At 30.5% G+C, this 15708-nt stretch overlaps 1 protein-coding gene across 1 annotated transcript; it reads right to left on the bottom strand.

Moving 5' to 3' along the window:
* Window positions 1–4997: 4997 nt before the first annotated feature.
* On the bottom strand, window positions 4998–7963 carry LOC102591074 (uncharacterized). Its single transcript, XM_006361517.2, has 2 exons — window positions 7390–7963; window positions 4998–5717 (listed from the first exon to the last, which is right to left on the bottom strand). The coding sequence occupies exons 1-2, from the start codon at window positions 7810–7812 to the stop codon at window positions 5253–5255; spliced, it is 888 nt and encodes a 295-aa protein (XP_006361579.1). The 5' UTR covers window positions 7813–7963; the 3' UTR covers window positions 4998–5252.
* Between the last annotated feature and the right edge of the window lie 7745 nt (window positions 7964–15708).

Here is a 15708-nt window from a genome sequence, read left to right on the forward strand (position 1 = left end):
AGTTTCAGTTTTGCTAGATCTAGTTGGGGCATGTCCCAACATTTCTAGTCAGTTTAGAGGCTTATTTCAGACATAGATAGATTCAGCTTAGTATTGAGTTAATATCTTCTTTGTATTAAACTCATCAGTTTTCATTCATCTCAGTTATAGTATATGGGTTTTCCCCATCATTTCAGATTTATTTATGATTATAGCTTCCGCATCAGTTTATTATTTTTAGTATGCTCATGATCATGCCAGCAGGGTTAGCTTGGGATCACTTGTGGTCCTAGGTCCCGTGTCCACGTCTCGGGGGTATCTCGGGGCGTGACATTTTGCGGAGAGTAAAATTTCCTAACAATTATTTAAAAGTTCATCCCGTTTTAGCATGCACTTGTTCTTAAAAAGACTCGGTCTTTTTGCCATTTTGGGAGATTTCCTTGGAGTTTTTCGTTGATTCTTATTGGATTGTGTCAGGGAAAGGGTGGGCACACTTTTGGATCAATTAATATTCTGTCAACCTTGGTAATTCCCGTCAATTCTCTCTTAAATTCTCCATTTTTTATTCTTTTAAGCAATATATTAGTGGGGTTGTTTTGGCTTGATTGTGGCTCAATTGTGCTCATTTTTTGGGCACAAGTTCCTTGAGTTATTTGGAGCCTCGTGATATAGTCAATTTTATGACTCCGTGCATGGGTCCCACAATTGCATTTTTTGGTTGCTTTTCCATTTTTGAACTTCTATATTGATATGGGTATTGATGTGCTTGTTTTGGCATTTTTGTCATGTTTTTGATAGCATGACTTCGAAAGGGAAAAACTCCAGAGTAAAAGTTCCAATGCGGTTTTTGCCTTGAGTTAGACTATGATTTTCCTCTTTTAGACTTGACTTAGCATGATTATATATATATATTTGAGTAGTTTGATTGTTATGAAGGTTTTATTATTAGTTCGTAGGCGTGCATGATCCTTAGTTGATATTTTGGCCATATTGGGTTATTTAGCTTAGTAATTTAGTCGATAAGCCTTAGCTTAGGTTGATTCTTAGCTTGATTGTCGTCTTAGATCTTTAGAATGCTCTTAGGTGGCGTGAAACTTAAATTTTATGCCTAATGGTTACTTTGGTGTTTTGTGTTCCCTTTTTAGTCATCTTTGAGTTTATCGCTTTATTGTTTGAATTGCTTTGGGCCTGAGGCTGTGGACTTCGACTGACTAGAGTTTATGAGATATTCGAGATTTCGATCTCTTTATGAATATCCAAGAGTTATGTGATATTTTAGATGCCTCTTGAATAAATATATTACCTTTTATATAGGTATAATCTAGGTTTTAGGGTAGAATAACCCTAAGAACTCTGACGGAAATTGTGCTCTTCTTGTAAAGTCTCAATAAAAATTGAGCACATCTTGTAGAGTCTCATACAAAAAGTAGTAACGGTGTCCTGTCATGGATCGGACTAAGTTTAGAGAGTTCGTCTAGTAGAGGTAGTAACGGTGTCCTATCACATGGCATAACCGTCAAATTTGAGTCATGATATAAGTTAACAAGTTTAAAAAGTTTTTATGACCACTCAAAAATTAAGATGTGTAGGTGTATATATCTTAAATTATAATTGAAAATAAAATAAGCAAAAATGAATAAATAAATATTCAGACTGGTCCTGCTACAAGTCCAACGAGCCCTCCAATGCCAACCAACTGATAGTTCTCTACAACAGGAGGAGAAAGAGAAGTATGCAAAGTTCAGATGCTCATCCTACATGGCAGAGATATTTCTACAACAAAGAAGTAAAGCTACTTGGATTAAATTGGGGGATGATAACACAAAGTACTTCTTCTCGGTCATTAAGCATAGAAGACTACAATATGCAATAACTCAGCTGGAGGATAAACATGGAGTGATCCAACATGAACAGGAAGCTATTGCAAAAATTATGGTCGATTACTATACTGAACTTTTAGGAAGGAAGCAAATCCACAGAGTTCGAGCTTTCAATAGTTTTCTTAAGGTTGGAAGAATCCTAGACATCACAGAACAATTTGAGTTGATTAGACCTTACACTGAAAATGAGGTGAAGCAGGTCATGTTCAACATAGATAAGAACAAGAATCCTGGACCAGACGGCTATGGTAGTGATTTTTTCCAAGCTGCTTGGGGAATAATCGGCAAGGATGTGACAAAGGCAATTTTGGAGTTTTTCCATATAGGCAAATTACTCAAACAACTTAATGCAAGAATGATTTCACTGATCCCTAAGATAACTGTACCCCAGAATGCAGGGCAATTTAGGCCTATTTCATGTTGTAATGTGCTTTATAAGTGCATTTCGAAGTTTATTTGCCTTAGACTAAGAAGGGTTGTAGCATGCATTGTAGCAGAAAATCAAGCAGCATTTGTGGATGGTCGATCACTAGTCCACAATGTCTTGATATGTCATGATATTCTTAGGTACTATAATAGAAAAACTACACCTAGATGCCTAATGAAGATTGATCTCAGGAAGGCATATGACATGGTAAGTTGGGACTTTATTCAGGAAGCACTGCATAGGATATGAGTTTCCAAACTCTTTCACTAGCTTCGTGATGATGACTTATGTCACAACAACAAGATATATTGTGAAGGTTAACGGGGATGGGTTTGGATACTTTGAGGGGAGAAGAGGATTAAGACAAGGTGACCCAATGTCCCCCTTACTCTTTGTACTGGTGATAGAGTATCTTACAAGAAGTTTGAATAAAATGAGTGAGCTATCAGATTTCAGGTTTCATCCAATGTGCAAAAGAACTAAACTCACGCAACTGATCTTTGCAGATGATTTGATGATATTCTGCAAAGCACATGAGAAATCTATCACAAGAGTGATGGAGGTATTAAACCATTTTACTGATGCTACTGGATTGGTGGCGAATAATGATAAATCTAGCTTCTATTGTGCTGGGGTAAATGATGAAACAAAGAAGAAGTTTCTTAGGCTGACATGGTTTTTGGCTGGAACGTTACCAATCACATATTTGGGTTTGCCACTTTCATAAAAACAGTGGAGCAAAGTTGATTGTCATGTACTAGTGGAGAAGATAACCAACAGAGTAACCACGGGTTATTCTAAATCATTGTCGTATGCAGGAAGACTTCATATCATTATAGCAGTCCTATTTTCCATTTATAATTATTGGGGAGCAGTGTTTATGCTGTCACAATGTATACTCAAGAAGGTGGATAAGATCTGCAGAGATTTCTTATGGGGATGCTTAACCAATAAAAGGAAGATTGCTTTGGTTTCTTGGGACACAATGTGCGCACCAAAGAAGTATGGGGGTCTGAGCATCAAGAACAACAAACAATGGAATATTGCCTCTGTGGGGAAGCTTATATGGCAGCTTTCTAGGAAGAATGATACCTTATGGGTCAAATGGGTGCATGGAGTATATATGAAAAATCAGGACACAAACATTTGGGAGCATCAGGTTCCTGCAGATTGTAGTTGGTATTGGAAGAAAATTAACACACTCAAAAGAGGCATGGTACACTAGTTTTCCAATGGTGTGTATTTATTGACTGCGAATGGAGAATATTCAGTCACTCGAAGTTACAATGCGATGATAGGAAGACATGAGAGAATGCAAGAGGCGGACCTAGTTTGGAATTCTATTATGATGCCTAGACACAGGTTCATAGTTTGACTGGCCTATCAGAACAGATTACTAACCAAGGAAAGACTCCAAAGGCTAAACATGCTAGCTGGAGATGAGAAGTGTAACCTATGTGTGGACGACCAGGTGGAGACGCAACAACACTTATTTGTTGACCGTACATGGATTAGAGGAGTACAACAAGCTTTGGCCAGATGGTCGAGGATTTCTTTTCGACGTCAAACAAACTTTGCAATGGCTAAAAAAGAGGAACTGGAAAAAGTTCCACAAGGAGGTGGCAACTACAATTTTTGGAGCATTGATATCATACTTGGAAAGCTAGAAATTGGAAAATATTTAGGAACCTAATAATCCAAGCCGAAGAAGTAAGCAATCAAATACAAAAGGAGGTGAAGGAAAGAATAGGAAGCCAAATGAGTACAAGAAGAGCTTATAGTTGTAGGAACTTAATACAACAACTAGAAGGATAGGGAGACAGAAATGTATAGTTGATTACTGAGGCACTAGCAGGCCAATAACCTTTCTGAAAGGGGATTGGAACTAGTGTACTCTTTAGATTGTTATTTTTTTGATTGTTGAGGTAATATATTCACAGTTTATTACCAAAAAATATTCAGGCTGGGACACAAATGTTTTGCTCTTTTTAAGGAGATTCAAGTTGACTGTGATATAATATTCACCAATCCAGTAGTATAACTCTTGACTTGTCCCCTCCAAGATACAACAACCAACAACATTGTACAATTCAAATTGCTCCAGACTAGTAGAAGAATCCAAAGCTCCACAAAAAAAAACACCTTAATTCCTTCAACATAAAATTAATCTCTTTGGTATAGTCAATAAGTTGGAAACTTGAAATATTTTCCTTTCTCTCAATTCTTTTTTCACTACTCTAACCTCACTTTCACCCACTTCTCATAATTCTCATACTTCATATAATATTTCTCAGCTCAAACACAAAGGAAGAAACACTACTTTTTTTAGGTGTAAATTTTTTTCATAGATCAAATAACAAATTAGTGGGATAATAATAAATATTGTAGAATATGCAGTGGGGTAATTAATGTGAAACATGTAATAGTGGTTACATGAGTTGTACCAAAAAATAATGCTCACTTTCATCACTAACTCATGCAAATTAATATTGTTATTTTGATATTAAAATGCATATTAAGATGTGTTTAAAATGATGAGATTCAAAAAGTCATAATTTATTTTTTAGATTTCATTACGTATGAGATTGTCACATAAATTGTAATAGAGGAAGTAGTATTTAAGCTGACACGCATCTACCTAGTAGATTATCACTCATGTTAATTTTCTGCTTGTCTCATCAGGAGTAGAAGGCATAAAATTCGTTATGATTTTTCTTCTAAATTATCAAGTATTATTAATACCATTTCTCCACCATGTAGTATACCATGCATCAAATTAACACGATCACGATCGCCAAATTCCACATGAGGTATATAATAAACATCGATGAAACAATACACAAATTCAACTTGTATATGTTAAACATATAACTTTTCATCACGTTCTTGTCCCATTCATACTATTGTTGGCTTATATATGTGCGCATAACTCTTTAGTAAGAAGTCCATAATGTAATTCATATGCGTCAAGACGCAAGATTTGCTTTAATCTTCCATGGATTGAAACAAAATTTTCTCCCCAAGACGTCTTTTGTAAGTTTAGACAAGGGTAGCACTTTCTTTTTCAAGATAGAAGAAGATAGAACTGAATCACGGCGCCCTGCTTGATGACTACTTTTGATCATTCTCTTGATTTTCTCCCAAGTATTAGAAGGTGTATTGTCTTGATCATGATGAGGAATACAAGGTTTAGGGAATGCCAAACTTTGTATCATTGGTGGAGGGCTAGGTGGTGGAATGACTTCATTTTGTGGTGTATGTATAGCCATAGGAGTACCTGGCTGCATTTCCCATTTGAAGGGAATTCCTTCTACTGTGCTTCTATAGTAAGATTGGTCTACTGATGACATTCTTGAAACTATTCTCTCAACAAATAATCTTTCACCATTTTCTTCTCTCTTGTGCATTTTTCTATAGCCCTCCTCTTTATCCTGCAACACAATTAGCTAGCTCTGTGACTATAAATCATTCCATTAAGGATAAAATGAGCATTTAAAAGTTAAAGTACTGTTACTTAATATAAAAATGTATAATTTTTTGAAACTGACTAAAAAGAAAAGTGAGTGATATAATTTGGGACAAAGATAGTGGTAATATATAAAAAATATACATTTGCTGGTAATCATTTTGATGGACGACTATTTATGTCAATTTCTCGAGAAAATTGAGAAATTACTAGGATTTTTTTTTCTTTTTTGGCTTCCTTCTTGAGAGAATTTGTTTTCTCAAGATGGAAGTTAAAAGAATCTTTCAGAATCTGTTCTCTCAAAACCAAATCGATTTCTTAAAGAACACACAAAAGTAAAAGCAAAACAAATGCAATTATAGTCCAAACGTTAATGCTAATTTACAAATAGAGTTTAAAGTACCATATGTGTAAAAATATTTAAATAAATCATATCATTTAAAAGATAATTACAAATAATTGGTATAAAAATTGATAACTTAGAATAAATAACATATTATAAATGAATATGTTATAGTAGATTATTAATTTATAATTTAATATCATATAACTTCACTCCTAAGAGTCTCCGCTGAACGCTAATGATTCAAGATCCGCACATTCACTATTTTTGTGAATAAATATTTGCATAAGTTTTTTAACCTGGAGTGGTGAAAACGTTTTTGAATTTGATACACATATTATTTTAGTCTCCAAATTATGTCTAGAACTAAAACATACTTAATACATTTGTCTAAATGAAGTTAAAAACTTTTCTAAAATATTACCTCACAAGTATTTTAATCATTATTCAGAGTCTCAGACCGTAAAAGATGTGGATTTTTCGCTCAAGGTGTTGTAATTGATTTAACCACTTATTCTTTCTTCTTCTTTTTGTTTTAGATGTCATAATTAGTGTGTGTGTGTATATAGGATTATAAGATTATTTTAATCAGCCTACATACATATCATTAAAGCTTGTTAGCTGGGGCGCTGTCAAATTCACTTATTCAAACATATGGGCGTTCTATTAGTATTAGACATAGTTCAAAAATAAAAATAATAATTCACAGCAAATTAATTTAGATATGTTTTAACCACTTCACTCTAATTATTATGACATTAAGTCTTTTATTCAGGAAAAGATTTACTTACTTATATTAAAGTATATATATTTATACTATCACTATAATTATATCAACCTTTTGTTGCATGTAATTTTCCATATTTGTTAAGTTGCTAATAATCCCACCTTTCATGGAAGATTACCTGATATTATTATTTAAAGGACATGATATTTATAACATACTTGGAAGGAAATAATCAAAAAAAAAATTAATTAAAATAAATGCTAAATCTTTTATTCTCTCCCTTTCAAATTGTTTTGAAAACAAAATACCTTTTACTTTTTTGTATTAACTCTTTAATTTTATTTTTCACATAATATGTTTTCACCACAAAAATATTTTAGTATATTTTACATATATTTAGTTTAAGACCTCAAGACTTATTTTTTTTTTAAAAAAAACTCTATGTCAAATCAAAACAATTTTTTTTCTTCTTAAACTTCATGTCAAATTAAAACAAGACAAACAATTTGAAACAGAGTAACTAACACAAAATGACAAATGAAAATAAAATTTAAAACATTTACCAACCATTGATGTGAGATTGCAACAATATGAATCCTCCATTAAATCCCTTGAAAATTTATCCCTCTCTTTAGTGTTTGAATCAAATGAAGATGAACTAGAGTTGTTAAACGAATCGTCTCCATCGCGCGATTTCACAAATCTTTTTGATGAATGCAATTTCTTCATCTTGTTTGTAAGCCAAACCTTGAAATGTTTTGATTCATCATGATCATCAAAACAAGGTTTAGTAAGCCCTAAGCTTTGAAATGAAGGTGGAGGGCTAAGTGGTATATTGACATTTTCTTTTGTTGGATTAATTTTAGGGGTTCCAGGCTGCTTTTCCCATTCAAATGGAACCCCTTCACCTCTTCTATAATAATAAATTCTTGAAGAATGTCCTACTGATAACTCTCTAGAAATTTGGAACAATTTGCTTGATGAATCCATATTTTGTTAATATTTTTTTGATGACAAACATATATATAATGCTTGTTGAGTAAAAAAGAGGTATTAGTCAAGCATATATATATAGGAAAGGATTAATGAGTAAAGATTCTCCTTATTCAAAGTCTAAACAAGAGAAATATGCACATGATCCTCAAACTTATGGTGTGTGCTAGGGTTTTTTTTACACTGATTTGATATCTAGCTCAAATTGATTTATGAAATTTTTTATTAATTTATTTTTGTTTGATAAGGTACAAAGAATATTTATAAGGTACTAACGAATGTTTAAAAAATAAATAAAGCAATTCAAACTTAAGAGTTAAGCAAGATGAGTTATGACCTGTATTTTAACTTATTTAAGCCTAACCCCATTCAGTCAAACAAAATTTTGGAGGGTCGATAAACCATTAACCATCCATTTATTAACAAGACCCATTATGGTCAACTTACATTCAATTCAACCCGCATTTATCACCTAACACGCTATATTATTTGGCCAAGTTTATGACTAAAATTAGCTTATGTTTTCAAATCTTTCCCTATTTAGCACATTTTGTATACTCCCTCAGTCCCTAATTATTTGTCCACTTTTTCTTTTTTAGTTATCCCTAATTACTTGTCAATTTTGACAAATCAAGAAAGAACAAATTCTTTTAACCTATTATACCCTCAATTAATTTCTTTGGAAAAGATAGAATTTTTTGAAATCTTAAGTTTTAAATTCATTCACTTCATAATTAATAGGGGTAAATTGGTAAACTCATTATGTCAATCATTGTTTTCTTAATAGGTGTGTCAATTCAAAAGTGGACAAATAATTAGGGACAAATGGAGTATTTATTTTAAAATACGTAGAAAAAAAACTCCTTAGTTTATGATTAGCATTTTGAATCTTTGGAGCAGAAAACTGATTAAGAGTGATATTCATGTAAATTATTTTAGATTTAAATTAAATATTATTGGTGAATTAATTTTGATAGAGAAGAGGATATTGTGGAGGAAGCCGTCAATTCTTAATTCACTGCTTGTTGAAACTGATAATTTGATCTTTTAAAATGATTAAATAATAAAAAGTTACAATTGTGATCACCTCATAATTGATCTTTTAGAATAATTAAAAAAATAAAATTGCAATTGTGACTCCATGAGGTCGCTATTGTTAATTGAAACAAAAGAATATTTTAAAAATATCAGCCTCATAAGGTCGATTTTTCAAGAAAATTCGATATTTTGAGGTCAGAAAAATAAATTAGATGACCTCATGAGGTCGGTTTTTTGCTGACCTCATGAGAAAAAGCAAACAATCTTTTTTAGACATATCATGAGATCATTTTTTAGATCAGTTTTAATAGATTATTTAGTAGTGAAATATTGGTTATTCTTATATTACATGCCCAAACAATATATGCTACATGTATTGAGACGAATGCCGTAACATTTTATTATTGCTTTTTATGTTCATTTTTACATGTCTAAAATATTGGAAATATGTTTTCCTTTTTATTTTATATTAACAAATCAATAGAAACAACTATTTCCCCCCCAGTTTTACCATAATTATATATTAAATAACCTTTTAGAGAATCAAACGTGAGAGTGATAATTAAGAATAACTATTATTGATAAGAAAAATTTAATAAAATAAATACTTATTCAGAGGAGTTTAAAGTGCTAACAGTGAACGAGTAAAAGAAATGAGAAAATATTAATCAATATTTCTTCTAAATCAAAATATATGGTTTGAGATTCAACAAATCTAAAAGCTACATAATAATGGTCTCTACCACATATATCCCTTTTGACTTAAAAACTTGGAGATTATCCAGCTTTAACTTCAGAATGTAATAAAGTCACTTGGAACTAGACATTTTTATTTTATTTTATAAAGTGATCACTTAGCTTGAAAAAATCTTTATAAGTAACTTGGACTACAAGAAAGAAACGGGATACTTCCACATATAAGATAGCAATAAGTTGTGATTATATTGAAAGTAATTGGAGAGTGAAGACATTGTTTTAGTTATACTCCTCTTTCCATCTTTGCTTGTCCATTGTACTAAACATAGTTGTTCAACAATATTTGTCCAATTTAAAAAATCAAGAGATAATTTATCATTTTGCGTCTATTTTATCATTGCTATTAAATACTATTCAATATCTAATACATTCTCCAAAGCATTAAATTTAATATAGGGAAAAGACACAAGTACCCCCTAGACTATGACTAAAATCTCAAAGACACGCCTTAACTAAACTAAGGTCCTATTACCCCCGAACTCATTTTTTTTTTTGTAATTTTGTACCTCTTTTGGCTTATGTGGCAGATTCCGTGACTCCACATAACTAAGGTGCGCGAGAAATGTTTGGATGCCACGAGATTACAAAAAAATATGGGTTCAAGGGGGGGGGGTGGATGAGGGGTAATAGGACCTTAGTTTAATTAAGGTGTGTCTCTAGGATTTCAGTCACAGTCTAGGGGATACTTGTGTCTTATCCCTTTAATATATTCAAAGGGTAATGTAGTAATATTATATGTCAAATCAATAGTGGATGTAAATTTATGTGCCTCATCCCAATGGCAAATTTTTAACGCAATAACAAATTTCATTCTAATAACATATTAATGATATAAATTTACCTTAAAGAGGACTCTAATGAAGAATAGCTTTATTGTATTGTTCTCTTTGTTGTAGGCCTCCTTTTTGTCATATTTAAGCAAAAAGATAAGTCTTTTCTCTCTTTTATACTCAAGTTTATATATGTTTGAAAGGCTTATTATATCTAAAGAAGGTTGATATATACCATGTGCAATTACTTATAATTCATTTGATTTTATTTTTTTTGTATTTTATTGAAACTTTGAGTAATGTTTAATCGCTTGAAATATTGCTAAACCTTAACCTAAGCTACTAATGCCGAAGCAACATTTTGGTTTGATTCATTGAATGTTTTGCTTCTATATAAAAATAAAAAAATATTTTCCTCCTTTGTCAAAATATTTATTGTTCTTGCTAAAAATATTTACCTCAAAGTAATGTATTTTAAAAGTTCAAGATAATTTATTTTATTTTTATTTCTAGTAGTAGTTGTTCATGAATAATACTTCAATTATGGAATAAAAATAAAGTAAATATTCAACGAAAAAAATATATTTTAAACATAAATAGGATCAAATGTTCAAACACCTCTCCTAATTTAAAAATAAAATAAAATATATAAATAAAAGAATATGATGAATATTTTAAGACGATAAGTGTTTATACGAGCATAAGTTGACTTTTTGAGGGTGTTACTTTTATTTTAAGCGCTTTTGACAAATGGTGAACTTTGGAGAAGTAAGGAAAGAGAAAGAAAAAGGAAAGTAACCTATATATATATATTTTGAAAATTATAACGAAAATATTTGGGCAAAAGCACACAAATTAGCCTCATATAAGTAAATTCATTTATTAGAAAATTATTTGGAAAGACAATTCTTAAGATTTAGAAAGACAATTCTTAATTATATAAATGATAGTACTTTTTAAATATTACAAATATGAAAGTTTTTATTACGTATATAACATTTTTAAAGAATTAAAACAAACATAAGCCCTAATTTTTTGCTATAGCAAATTATCAATTTAGCTTAAATTAAGATTTTTTTTATCCTTAAATAAAATATCATAAAAAGAATACCAAATGTTCCTCTCTCTATATATGTATTCAAAATATTCTAACCAAATATTTTATCTCTACTACAATCAATATTAATACTATTTATTTTAATATTACCTTTTCTTTTCATGTAAAATTAGTATTAATAATAAAATTACACATAAAATTTGATTTGTAAGATACTCATGGTATAAACTTCCTATATATAAATTATATCATGTGTTTTTATTGTGTAATATGATTTATGGCAAAGTCAAAATTATTTTTTGTAACGACCCATTAAGTCTTTTGAGTATTAGAGCTTCTTATTCCATAAAAGGCTCTTTCGGTAGATTCTAAATGGGTATTTTGGACTATTTGTTAATTATAGTTATATAATTAATGAAGTAATTTTAACAATTGATTTAATTGGTGGTTAATGAAAATATTTTATTAAAATTAATAGTAGGCCACTTCTATCACTCTCATGATTAGTCATGTATAATAATTAGGGTAGTAAATAATCTGTAGAAGAAAAGAACATAAAATGACCACACGATCGTAAAGAAAAATTGGAAGGATGATTTCAGGTGAGGTTTACTCCAATTCTTCTTAATTAGTTCTTACGAATATGCTTAAAATTTAATTAGTTCATTTTTAGTAAGGAAGGAAATTATGAAGCGCAGAAGGAGTAGATTGTGAATAAAATTCACTGGCTAAGTGGGTTTTTGGATAGAAAGTAAGGGAGACAATAATTTGGTAATGGTTAATGATTGGCTGGTGATATGATGAAATTTGGGTTGACGATTGTTGTTAATGGTTTCGTAACCAGTGGATTTAATTTTAAATATTATTATTTTGTTATCATATTATAAATTAAGTTTTAATATATTGAGATAAGTGATTTAATATTAAGTGTGTTGTATATATAAATACAATTAGATTTATGATATTAAAGGAGTTGAGAATTAATCCTAGACTTGAAATTTAGGAAATAGGAGACTTGTCATATTAATTGACCTCAAGATTATGAACTTGATTATAGATTCGTGCTTTATGAGCTTTGGGTAATTTTTTAGTCTTGGCTAGACATGATATAGTAATACTAGTTTCTGGGCACGTGTGTATCGTATATATAGTACATGATGTTGTAAAATATAATTAATATTACTAAATTAAAGCTTTTTAGTAAATAATTATAATTGAACGAACATAGGACAAGTGTTTTTAAATTATTAATATATATTGTCATAGAGTTACTTGTATTTTGAGATCAAAATGACCAGATATCATTAAAACATTTCAAAATACATTCAAAGTTTAAATATGGGAGAAAGTGACATTTCTTTAAAAATATTATTTCTTAATTCACTCTATTTTGTAAACAAATCTAACCAACAAAATAGAAAAACATATCCATTAAAAAAATGTCACCAATAGCTTTTCCTCTTGAGGTTATGAACATAAATGATGTACACCATTTAAGTACAAATTTTGTCTTAAATATTCATACTTGAAATTTAGTATGTGCATGACACTAATAAAAATTATCATAAGTATTTCAATATTTTATCTTTATATGTAAAATATCTTTTACAAAATATTATTCCTCAATTAATATTTGAGTAACACTATCATAGAGAGGTAATTTTACCAAAAAAAGTGTACTTGGTTGTTGTCATGAAATGGTTATATATACTTCAGTAGAAGAATTTTATGAATAACATCACCTATGGTGAAAAAAAATTCATTTCATTAAGTTTCTACCTTTTCTTTGTGGAATTGTAGTCTTCTCGTTTTTTCTGCCGCATACATATCATATAGTTGTTTTCGAATGAAAGTATCTAGTATATATCATATAGAAGTTGTATCATTATATAAAATATTTAAATTTTTCAATAATAAAATTTAAAGTATTATTTATAGAATCATTATTTGATTTTAGATCATTTTATGATCAATCAATAATTTCTTATCTATTTTTATATATATTGTAAGGACTGTATCTTGTGATATAAAGAAAAATTATATGGAACAATACATAGACAACGAAGAAGGAAGACGAAAATATATGTTCATGTTATATTCACTCTAGTGTTCCATTTGATTTAAATCTCTTGCCACCAACACTTTACTTTCTCCGTTCATTTTTACATATATGTCTATTAAAAATCATTATTATCATGGCTATGTTATCATATTATAAGTAAAAGTTAAAATCTATTTTTGAAATAGTGAATTTAACATCAAAAGTAATAATTCAATGGACTACGTTGATACCCATTGTTTTAGCAAAATTAGGAAGAAACTCCTTTGTTTGAGGGAAAAGAATAAAAATAAAAAAAAACAAAGAAGAGATATCTTACCCAAATCATATGCCTTGTTTCATATCTGTTTAATATTATTGTCTCTCCCACAACTTTTCGTTACTATTAACTCATGAAATTGGTAAGAAAAATACGATTGTGAATTGATGAATGATTTGCAACAATTTTTTCACCAACTCGTTCTTATGAGGTACCTCAAATTTTGTTGAATTTTGAACTTAATCAATTGTTGCAAATAACATCAATTTTTGCAAAGAAGAGTAGAGAACTTAAAGAAATTGTAGTTTACAAGTGTGAGGAAACCCCTCTATTTATAACTGCCAAATAGTATTATGAATATGTGTTAATTGTGCCTAAATAGTGAATTTAAATCAAAACTAATAATTCAATGGACTATGTTGATACCCATTGCTTTAGCAAAATTAGGAAGAAACTCCTTTGTTTGAGGGAAAAGAATAAAAATAAAAAAAAACAAAGAAGAGATATCTTACCCATCATATCATATGTCTTTTTTCATAGCTGTTTAATATTATTGTCTCTCCACAACTTTTCGTCACTGTTAACTCATGAAAATGATAAGAAAAAATACGAGTGTGAATTGATGAATGATTTGCTACAATTTTTTCACCAACTCTTTCTTATGAGGTACCTCGAATTTTGTTGAATTTCGAACTTATCAATTTTTGCAAATAATACTTGAGATATTTTAAGAAGAAGAAAAGTAGATAACTTAAAGAAATTGTAGTTTAAGAGTGTGAGGAAACCCCTCTATTTATAGCTACCAAATAGTAGTATGAATAGGTGTTAATTGTGTCTTAGACGAAAAGTCACAACCTTTCGAAAAAGTCACTGCTTATCGAAAAAGTCATAACCCTTTGAAAAAGGCACAACCCTTTAGAAAAGTTACAATCCTTCGAAAAAATCACAAGCCTTCAGAAAAGTTACAACTCATTGAAAAAGTCACGACCCGTCAAAAAAATCACAACCCTTTGGAAAAGTCACAACTCATTGAAAAAGTCACAATCCTTAAATTTGAAAAGGTATCTACTTTTAATATAATAAAATCAATTAAATAAATAAATAAAATAAATTGAGTATTTTTAATTGGGGGTATTATAGTAATTCAACATTCAAGTTTGGGAGTTCATGCTTTTAAGGTAGTATAGATGGGTGTATACGGACTCATGCACTTACAAATATTGTATACTTGATAGGTTGGAAATGTTTCGAGGCATTGATGGAAGGAAAGCATTGGAGAATTAGCTTGCTCGACTTCGATTCTTCGGTTGAGGTAGGTTATGGTTTATTCTATGTGATAGAGAGACTCTTAATAGTGATTAATAGTCATTGAGTAATACTATGAAATTTTCTATGTACTTAATTTGTTGTGGTTTGGATGATTTATGTGTTGTTATGATTGGTCTGTAATCCCAAGACCGTAAAATCCATCATCTTAATTTTGTCTATTAAAGTGATACCTTGAATGAAGAAGGTTTAATGAAGTATTGTTAAAGAAGTGAAGAGATGATAAAGAATGATGGAATCAACTATATTGTTGGATCGGGTGCCACAAGACGACACAAAATTATTAGCTCGGGTGTCACGTTCCGGCAGGGTAACTGTCACGCCCCGAGCCTATACCCTGGGGGGACTGGCACTCGAGAACCATTGCTGGTCCCAAACGAACCCTTGGCCTGACGTACTTACTTAGCGGAAGACTATATGCAATAAGAAAGGAATTCAAATGCTAAACAACTTAACTGTCTCCAACTTAACTCATAATGTTTTGAAAATAAACATTTAACTTAGTCAAAATGGCAACTCAAATCTGAACATCAGTCAATAACAAAATGATGACGAATGAACTAACATCTGACTGACTATCTATGAAGCCTCTAAAACAACTGAGATGGATGTCGGGACAGGCCTACGA

The sequence above is a fragment of the Solanum tuberosum genome, unplaced genomic scaffold, assembly GCF_000226075.1.
Source record: "Solanum tuberosum cultivar DM 1-3 516 R44 unplaced genomic scaffold, SolTub_3.0 scf00348, whole genome shotgun sequence".
In the NCBI taxonomy this organism is placed as follows: Eukaryota; Viridiplantae; Streptophyta; class Magnoliopsida; order Solanales; family Solanaceae; genus Solanum; species Solanum tuberosum.

Coding starts and splice junctions, on each gene's coding strand:
- LOC102591074 (XM_006361517.2), bottom strand. CDS start 7,812: ATGGATTCATCAAGCAAATTGTTCCAAATTTCTAGAGAGTTATCAGTA. Junction 5,718..7,389: donor GTTGCAATCTCACATCAATG/GTTGGTAAATGT, acceptor ATTGTGTTGCAG/GATAAAGAGGAGGGCTATAG.